Consider the following 10,878-nt stretch of genomic DNA (forward strand, 5'->3'; position numbering starts at 1 on the left):
TCTCTCTCTTTCACTCTCTCTCCTCTCTCACTCTCTCTTTAAAAAAAAAAAAAAGAAGTCAAATGAACTACAAATACTTCTCAAAAGAAGAAATGCTAATGGCCAACAAATATCTGAAAACAGCTTCAGTAATTAGGCAAATGCAAAATAATCTTACATACTCTATTCCTGAAGGCAGCTGAGGTGAAAGAGGACCAACACCAACATGTTCTAGTGTAGGAAATGTCAATTTCATTGTTTCTAAACAAACATAATTCATTATTGTCTACATCACATCTGTAACTGGGACAATCCACTGGAATCTAATATTCCATAAATACCCTATCTAGAGAGAGACAACTTACCAAAGTGGTTAAAAACTCAACTCCAGAGCAAGTTTCTTCATCTGGAAAATCAGTTACTATGTATTACACAGGATTGTTGAAAAAAATGAAAAAAGATATTTCATGTAAATTACTTAATATATTGCCTGGCACATCTTAAGTACGTTTTCATTGTTACCTATCATTAGGTATCAGGAACTAAGCTTTTAATGTATTATTTAATTCTCAAATTTCCTGCAAGATATTAGAAAATAGAGATTTAAACAAGTTATAAAAACTTCTCTAGGTTTCATCATTAATTAGTGGCAGAATTCACAGTAAGTCCCAAGATCTTATGGCTATAAAAGTTATGACATTATTACTTGCCATTTAAAGAAATTATTTGATGATATTAGAGCTCTGAAAGAACCAAGATCTAAGAAACTAAGGAGATTAAAGAAGAAAGCTGGGCATTCACATACAGGAAGACAGATTAGAAAAAGACTACCCTACCTCCTTGGCTTATAATGCTCTAATTTAGAGAGAAAGATGTAGGTTAATGTTTTTTACAATTAGGTTTTTTACATAATTGCCAATCTTCTCCTAGTCCTGTAGAAAACCTGAAAAAAAATACACACACACACACACACACACACACACACACACAAACACACTGTATATAAATATATATACATACACATACCCCACATACATACATAACACACACACACACACACACACACACACGTTTGTATAAGGAGAGTATTTGAGCAAATTAACTTCAATTTCAATACCTGAAACTGACCTCTTCAAAAACTATGGAAAAATGGTTCAGATAATATATTTAAAATGAAAGAAGTAAGCAAAATAGTGAAGATAAACTGGTAAACATTAAGCCCTCAATTTTTTTCAACTGGCACAAACTTACTCATCTGTGCAGGTTTTATATACATCTTTTCAAAGCTGCCCTGTTTTTTTCTACATTTAGGAATGTCACCTATTTTATATTCACCATAATATTCCTGTCAGACCACTTTTGAATAAAGGAATAAGGAAAATATTTTAAAAGTTTGAATTAACATACATACACTACCTTAACTGGCTATTTAAACTCAGTTTTACTCAGTAATAAAGAGGCACATAAGAACCAACCAGCCTTAGAATCGGCAGGGGGTACAGGAACTTAACCTAGACTAGACTGATTTGGAGAATAAGCCGAGTTCTATTCCAGGACCCCCTTGAACTAGAGTATAATTTTTTCTCTGTAGTTTCTCACTAGGCTTGGAAATAGCTATACCTCAACAAAATTCCAATTAATTCAATGAACTCCAATTGAAAGTCCAAATAACTTTTTTTTTTAACTAAACAAGTATATAACCTGATATATGGCACAGAATATTGCACCTTATTCTTTTCCTAAACTGGCTCAGCATCAAGCCCTTCTATATATTTTTTTTCAATGACTCCTCAAAAACCTATGGTTAGTTATTATTTCCATTTTACATTTAAAGAAACTCAGGCTCAGGGCTGGGGTTACAGCTCAGTGGTAGAGCACTTGCCTAGCATGTGTGAGGTACTAGGTTCAACCCCAGCACCACATAAAACAAATAAAGGTATTTTGTCCATCTACATCTAAAAAGAAAAAGAAACTCAGGCTCAGTGACAATAATTTGTCTCATACCACAGTGACAACGGAGAAGGATTTTGAGCTCAGGCTTAAGTCCTATGCTCTTTCTTCTAGACTTTCCCTCTTACTGTTATGTACAACATCAACACCAAAGCTCAAAATGACAAAAAATAAGTAACATTTTATATTCTCCCTGAATATAGATCGCTTAATGATGTTTTGATGGGTCCTATTCTTTTTCTGAGTTTCTTGCGTTGCTCAAGCAGTAGTATTGTTGCTCAACTCACATTTGAGGTCTATCATATATTTGAATTATAAAAGAACATTTAGCCAGGAGAACTTAATAAGGGACAAGAAAGCTGAAAGAAAAAACTGAAAGATTCATTAACTTCATTAGGTAAGACTAATAAGTAAATGAAAAACAATCTTTTCCTTTATTGGCAGCCAACTCAGGCAAGGACTATATACCATATTTCAAACAATCCCTCACATTTACAGATTAAACTCACAAAGATATGTTCACTTGAGCAGGGTCAAAGTACACATGTGAAAAATCTCCCAGTTGTTTCAAAGTGCTGTGGGATCCTTCCATACTCTCTTCACACCGTTTACAACTCTTGCTAACTTATTATCCTACAGCTACCCTATTACTAGCTCAAGCAACAAAATAAAAAGCTCCCCAAAAAATCAATGTCCATGATACATTCACAGTAGATATTTTCACAATTAAAAAAAAAATGTTTTTTCAACAAAGTCACTGCTGAGTTTAATAATAATTGTGATATCTATTTCAAGGACAATCATAATACAAATGCTTACCCTGCATCAAATACTCTGCTATAAATTTTATAAATACTATATATAACTTATTTACTCCTCACAGCACGTCTACCAGATAGGAACTATTATTATCCCATTTTAACAGAAAAGAAAAATTATAGTTTTAAGTTATGCTATACTTTCAAATATATATAAGAACACTTTTACAAATACCCTTCAGACAAAGTTCCATTGATAATTTAACTAAGAAATTAAATGTAATAAATGTAATAAATAAATGTAAGTGAACTTCCCCACACTATGAAAATCATCAAATAAAATTTGGCTAATTTTGTAATACAGAAAAGCTATATGAAAAGCCCAGACATTACAAGTATGGTGCAGTACAAATTAAGATAACCATATTAACCATTATTTCCAGACATCTTGACCATAAATTAAAGAAAGTATTTTTTACATATGTAAAGCACAGCATGTAAACAAGTAACACCAATTGTTCTAAGGACAAGAATAATTTATAGAAATAAAATGTTAAGACATCATTTTAGTCAGTGGACCTGGACTCTGTCTCATCTATACCAATAACTGTTAACCTAAGGCAAGTTGCTCACTATGCACCTAGATTTTGGTACCTAGAGAAAATATTCATTTTAAAAGTTTTGGGCTGGGGATGTGGCTCAAGTGATAGCGCACTCGTCTGCATGCGCGGGGCACTGGGTTCGAATCTCAGCACCACATAAAAATAAAATAAAGATGTTGTGTCCACAGAAAACTAAAAAATAAATATTAAAAAAATTCTCTCTCTTTAAAAAAAAATTCAAATGATCTCAGATTTTGGGCCTCAGGAATTACATGGTGAAACCTAAAACACAAATAAATGTTGTATAAATTCAAATTGCTTTATTTTCTAGTACTTAAGGGTTAATACTCAAAAACCATGTTCACGCTGAATATCCTATATTAGAAATCCTTGGGATCAGAAGTATTTCAGATTTTGGAGTTTTACAGATTTTGAAATTCTTGTATAGATCTTTCAGCTAAGCATCTCTAATCTGAAAAACTAAAACTTTACAAGTATCAAAAAGTTTTGGGATGTTAGAGCGTTTCAAATTTCAGATTTTCAGAAAATGATACTTAACCTGTATTTGTTTAAATTAAGAAAACTGTAACCCAGGAGGAGTTTGAGTATTCTTAAAACATCTAACTCAATCTTTTCATCAGGTTTGGAACTCACTACCTTAAGGTACACTGTATTTAATATATATTCTAGCTCACAGTTCATGGATTTTACTAATAATCTTCAAGGTGATAATGAATCCAAGAACAAGAATGAGATAATCTTTTCCAACCTGGAATCTTTGGAATAAGGTATAGTCAGTGATTTTAAGAAATTTCCCTCTTCACACCACAAAAGATTAAAGATACATTCTATCACTATCAAATCTGAAAGACAGTATGACATATCTGTACTTTCCAAACTAATTTTCTCATGGTGCAAACATGAGATCCCCTAGACACAACTGCATTCTTTTATTAGAATCAAAAATATTTTCTTTTGGGGAATGGAGATATAACTCAATATCAGAGTACCTGTCTAGCATGCAAAGACCCTTGATTCAATCCCAGCACCACCCAAAACATAAATAAATAAACACTTTAATCATCAACTACTACTAAAATACAGAACCCCTTTAAAATTAAAAGCAATTACTTTTCTACATCCCAAACTTCCTCATGCTAAGAATAAAACCTGAGAACTGACCCCTTGACATAGAAGGATTCCAGGGAAACTGAGACTGTGACATGTTTCTTATTAACATAGTCTAGCTAAATCTATGTATATTCCCTGCCTTTGTCCCATTATGCCTCCCTCTCCTCATAAAAGCTTCCAATGGTGCACACCTGTAATCCCAGCAGTTTAGGAGGCTGAGGCAGGATCGTAATTCAGCAATTTATCGAGGCCCTAAATTACTTAGCAAGACCCTATCTTAAACTAGAAAAAGGACTGGGGATGTGGCTCGGTGGTTAAGTGCCCCTGGGTTCAACTGCCAGTACAAAAAAACAAAAACAAAAACAAAACTCTCAACTGGAGATTTGAGACAGAAAAAGATCTTTTTCCCCTCATCAAAATGTCTCCTGAGCTTGAGTAGGACAAGTGCTAAAACCGTTCTTCCCAGTAACCTACTGTTTGTTTTGTAATTGAGTTAACAAGTCTGCACATTCTCATCTTTAAGATTTTGTCTTTGCTTTCCCTTCAGGTAGTCAAAGATTCTATCCTCATACAGGAGCTAACAAGCTGGATTTTGGTTACCCTCTTCTAGACATTTTGTACCTTCATTATGCTATCCTTGAGCTAAAGAGGACTAAAACCTGTGCAATAGTCTTGTGTATTATATTAATATTAGTGTATTGTATTATACATTAAAAATTATGTTTTTATATTTCCAACAGTCTATCAATCATCTATATTTTACCATTACAGTACATTAAACCGATAATGATAATAACAAGATCATCTTTCTGAGTCATAAATCATGGCTTATAAGTAGCATTTCCCAATTCACACCCCTGCCATAATGTATACTTTTACTGTGCTGGTAAAATTAAACTTTTGCCACTCACCATGATAGTTACATAATTCTGCAACTTAATCCCAAACAGCTGCTTCGCTACCAGAAATAATATGTAGATGGGTCAAGTACTTTTATAAATAAGTGACTTAAGTACCCTCTTACCTGTGAGATTATCAAGAGGGTGGCCTTTATACTGAACCCCAAGATAACTGATTAACACTTCTTTATTAAGAGAAATGTAACTTTATGTCTACATTTTCCTACCTTTATGTCAATTTCTAGTAACTTTTAAAAATGATTCCTCATCTCAATCAGAAAAGAATGTAACAAAGTATTTTTCAGGCCCATGGTATTTCAACATTAGATAAGCATTAGAGATAATATCCTACACTGTCATCATTAAAAACACTTCAGAATCCTCTTTTCTTTCTCACTGATCAATCATCAAATTCTATCCATGTTACCTGTACAAATTTTTAAATTGGTATTCCTACCCCTCCATTTTCCATGCTTATATCCCCATTCAAATTTTTCTTATTTCTCTCCTAGATTACTACAGTAACCTTCTAACTGGTCCCCTACCTTCCAGTCTCATCTGTCTCTACATCTGTAGAGGTTCTTACCAAAATTAAAATGGAGAAGGGATTTGGGGGTCCTAGTGGTGGAATCAATCTGATTATGCTACTGATCTACTTAAAAATGTCCACTGCATACAGAATAAAATTTAAACCTTGTGGTATGATATATACCAAGCCCTTTATGATCCTTTCCTGTCTCAACTTCTAAGGTGATTTTTCTTTATCCATTCTATTTCACTGTCCTTCACCTAGACCTAATACTCTCATTTTATATTTCCCCTTCATCCATCATGACAAAGTTAACCTCTTCTTAATCTCTACAGCTCCTAACTCCATCTCTTTTCCCTAAGTATAATGAAATCATTTCCATAGCCTCTGAGCACACTGGCACAGCCTTCTATTATTACAGCACCTATTAAACTTAGATCTTCACCGTATATAACAATGTCCCTTGGCACACCTGAGCAATTTCAGAAAGAAAAATAAAAAATAAAAAATAAAATAAAAACACTATGTAAAAATCTCAAACTCTGTATATTCTATGCAATATATAGAATGGTATTCTATACATTCTATATATTGTATAGAATGCTCTTTATACAATCTTCCTAAATATTGTATAAAGAGCATTCTATATAATATTTGGGAAGATTTGCTCATATTAAAAAGAGAACTCTAGAATCCTTAAGCCAAAATGGAAATCCCTTGGTAAAATACAAAATTAGGGTTAAGAATCTCTAATGCAATTAGGAAAACATTTCATTCCACACAACTTAAAAATTAAAAAAGAAAGAGGCTGTGGCTGTGGCTCAGTGGTGGAGCACTTGCCTAGCATGTGTAAGGCACTGGGTTCAATCCTCAGCACCACATAAAAAATAAATAAATAAAATTATTGTGTCCAACTAAAAAAACTTTTTTTAAAAAATTTGAATGAAAACATTATCATGGAAGGTGGCATACTTCTAGCATAACCAAGTAGATATATTAAGCCAAACCACTGGTAACAACTATAGACTTACAAACACTGAGTAAACTGTTTAAAAAAAAAAAAAAAAAAACAACTTCTGAAGATATTGGAGAACAACCAAAGATAGACACACACACAGAGCAGGGAGTCTATATTCAGAAGAAGCAAAAGCCAGTAAGATTTGGTTTTGTTTTTTACTTTACATCTTTTAGCCTGAAGACAAAGCCCCTAGTTTGCCACTACTGCTGGACAGCTCAAACCAAGAGAAAACATTCAGTCTTACTGGTTTGAAGGACCAAAGGAGAGTCTGAGCAAGTGGGAAACTTCAGAAAATGAAGTACCAAAATAGGGAAGCACCACATATAACTGTACTTATCTCTGGCTGAGCCCTGTGCATGCAACAAACTTCAAGCAGCCCAACTAAGAGAACTGAGTCAATATTTCATCTACTGCTCACCACAAGGAAATAAATAGCAACAACAAAAGACAGTCTTTGAAGGAAAAAAACAGCACCTAGAGCCTCTACATTTTTCACAATGTTCAAGATACAATCCAAAATATTCAATAAGAATGGGGAAGGGGAACACAACCTATTTTCAAAGGAAAAAGAACAATTATCAGACAACAATTTCAAAAGTAGCAATAACCATCATTACAGACATAAAGAAAAATATCCTCAATGAATGAAAAAGCACAATATTTGGGCTGGGGATGTGGCTCAAGTGGTAGCGCGCTCGCCTGGCATGCGTGCGGCCCGGATTCCATCCTCAGCACCACATACCAACAAAGATGTTGTGTCCACCGAGAACTAAAAAATAAATATTAAAAAAAATTCTCTCTCTCTCTCTCTCTCTCCTCTCTCACTCTCTTTTTTTAAAAAAAAAAAAGCACAATATTTGAAAATGCCACCATAACTCTCTCACTACCAAACCAAAAGTAGTAGTTCCAGAATGAAATAGTAGTTTGAAGTGGTCTCAACATTACAAAAACTGACATGTAATTATTAAAGGAAAGAGAGGAATAAGTCTGTGTCATGTCTATTGCTATAAAATATCACACTATAATTTTTAGTCAATTCTTACAATCTTCCATTGTGGTGTTAATCCACCTTAACAGAGAAAAAAAAATGAAGCTCAAACAGATTGGTATTAAATTCTGGGTTTGAGTGGGTAGGGGTATGTGTGCCAGTGTGCAGTGATGGGACTCTGGCTTGTAGGCAAGAGCTCCAATACTGAACTACACCCCCTAGCCATAGGCATTTTTTTAGGCAACTATTAGCTGAGAAACTTTTAGCTGAACAGATTAGTGGCTAGCTAACATGGCAGAAATAATGATAGTAAATTTTTTTGAAAATGTAAATGGTCAAGATTTCTCTTAAGAAGCTAAGTTCATTCTTTACTATCTGTAAAAAGTTTAAATAGCCTGGCTATGTAAAGTTATAGAATCTCCTCATGATAAAATAATATACAGCATTAAAATGACAGTAATGTCAACTGATAAGTTGATCAAAATTATGAGGAAAAACCACAAGACTAGTACCTTTTGATTTTGTATATAAAAAAATTATAAAGTCTGAAATTGCAGACATCAAAATGTTAACAGTGGTAATTTTCAGGTTGATGAGACTATAGGGTGGTTTATATTTTTTTAGCTTATTCTATTTGCTACTCCCAATATTCTGTTTTTCCAGCAATATATTACTTGCATAATAAAAAATTAAACTTGTCAAAAAATATTTATTGAACACAAACTAAATATGAGGTATTATTTGTAAAAATTAAAAAGTTGCAAACACTAACATAAAACATGAAAAAATATCCAAAGTCCCTTTTTTTCAATGTTAAAAATCTCTAACCCTTTTTACACCTCTAATCCCAGTTGCCTCAAAATAAAAGAAATCAATGGGTATTCTTATTTCTGTTTTCCTAATAGTAGACAAGGTCTGATCCTCATCTTTCATCTAGGGTTCTGCAAGCCTCTTATGGATGTAGCCTCCCTCTTTCTATCTCCAGTCAAACCCATTCCACCCGCAGTCCCATCCAGTGACCTATCCAAAACGGAAACCTGACTATATCCCTCTATTCTAAAACCTTTCACTGACTCCTCCCTACCTCCAATATAAAATCGGATTTAGAATAGCAGAATGCAAGGAGCTCCAAGGTCCGGCCAATGCCCCTCTCTCATTTTATTAGAAAACTAACCTTAACAGCAACAGTAGAGTTGGCTGCTCATACATACCAACCTTTCTCTTGCCAACATCAATTAAGTCTTTTTTCATGCTGCCCTGTCCACCTAGATTACCTCCTGACTTTTCCCCACTCTGTTAATATTACCTCCAGGAAAAATCTTATCCCACCTTCAAACTAAATTTGATGGCCCTATTCAGACTTCTAACATTGTTGTTTTTTTTTAACTGTATCATATTTACATTATCAATTCCACAAGAACAGAGATTAAGTCCGTTTATATTCTGTAATAAGGGAAAAAAAACAGTAGGATCCCAAAGATGAGATGTAAAATGTAGATGCTTAATACTGCATTTGACAAACACATAAAATAGTAACCAAATGTATCAATACTATTATACACAGTAACCTGCACCCAGCAAAACATGACCTACTCAAATATTAACTGAAAGATATAAATGGAAATATTCCCATTTTACCTCTAAGGAAACATTAACAGCCCAAGGCCATATAGCTACAAAAGGCAGTGAAGATACCATCCAAACTCTTATCTAACTCTACAGTCGTGAATTAATATACGTTATCTGCCTCTCTTTTGCTGAAAACTGGCTCAATCTTTCTTCTTCATTTCTAGCAAAAAAAAAAAAAAAAACAAAACTGACCAAAGGCAAATTAGGCTTTTTTCCCCCCCAGTAAATGACCTGCTATTGTAATCATCATTTCTGGAATCTGCATTAACTAACTTGAGTGCTTCTTTGCAATTCAACTTATATGTACTTGAACCTCAAAGACCACCGAAATTCTACATTTTTTAATTGGGTGCAGTTGTTTGTGACAGTTTTTTTCGCACTTAGATTGATAACGATTATTTACTGAGCATTTCCAATATCGAAGCACAACTGCAGTCAATCAAACACTGGTCACCCTTATCTAGACCTAAAGAAACTCAACCTTCAGCAAACGAGCCAGAGTTTTCTCCGGTATGCTGTAACCCCACAGTAACGCCATCGATAGACTTTATGTGTAACGTGCCTCTTTCCTGAGATCCTGAGGTCTTGGATACGGCCCGACCAGCCGAGGGCAGGCCTAGGTTCCGCACTAAAGCAAACCAACAAAATCCATCGGTAGCCCTGCCCTCCTGTACTCTGACCAAATTAGGCGTACACTTCCCAGTTTGGAGGGGGAAGCCACGCACCCGCGGCAGCTACTGTTGCCGACCCTCCCTCGGGTTTCTTCACTCTGCGTGAAGCTGCAAACGCTCCGGACAGGGCCAAGGCCGCAGTGTCCTTGCCGCCGCCTGCTGATCGGTCCAGAGCCCAAGGTCCTCCTGTGCCCCAAACTAGGGGAGACACAATAAGTGGGAGAAGGGTGGCGGCAGTGCCCGGGCTTATCCCGAGCCTCCTTACCCACGGGGCTGTGAGGCTTGCCGCCCGGGCCCGGAACACCAAGGAGAAGAACATGGCGGACTAAACTATTCGCCTTTCCCCGGCCGCGCCAAGCGATACTCCGAGCGAGCCCGAGACGCACAGCGTGCGCGCGCCCGAGCTCAGGCCTGGCGTCCCGGGCGGCGCGCCGCTCTCTACGCCGAGGGGCGGTGGCCTACAGAGGCGCGCGGAGACTGCTGGGCCCACTGGGCGGGGCGGGGAAGGGAACCAGCCAAGGCCCTAAATGGCTGGGTCCTTCGGGTCAGGCTGGGGTCCTGCCTTGAAAGGAAGCGTCCCAGAGCTGCTCCCTGAGCTCCTGGGGGAATAAAACGCCGCCAAGCGGGATTTATGGGATGAGCTTCCCCCCCCCACCCGGGAAATTCTTGTGAGGATTAACTGCCTCCTCTTGTCTTGGAATTACTTTAAAAAGAAAAAGTTGTA

The 10,878-nt window shown here is 36.0% G+C and overlaps 1 protein-coding gene across 2 annotated transcripts in view; it reads right to left on the reverse strand.

The window, feature by feature from the left end:
* NDUFV2 (NADH:ubiquinone oxidoreductase core subunit V2) overlaps positions 1-10,581 on the reverse strand; it is a 30,389-nt gene extending 19,808 nt beyond the window's left edge. The window contains exon 1 of one of the 2 annotated variants that reach the window (XM_081263332.1): positions 10,420-10,581. In XM_081263332.1, coding sequence (XP_081119458.1) covers positions 10,420-10,473 — 54 coding nt within the window. In that variant the 5' untranslated portion in view covers positions 10,474-10,581. Of the gene's footprint in view, positions 1-10,208; positions 10,388-10,419 lie in introns of those variants that run through there. The other variant, XM_081263333.1, reaches the window with a different exon arrangement.
* Between the last annotated feature and the right edge of the window lie 297 nt (positions 10,582-10,878).

Source organism: Spermophilus citellus (genome assembly GCF_964194105.1).
Source record: "Spermophilus citellus genome assembly, chromosome: 12".
In the NCBI taxonomy this organism is placed as follows: Eukaryota; Metazoa; Chordata; class Mammalia; order Rodentia; family Sciuridae; genus Spermophilus; species Spermophilus citellus.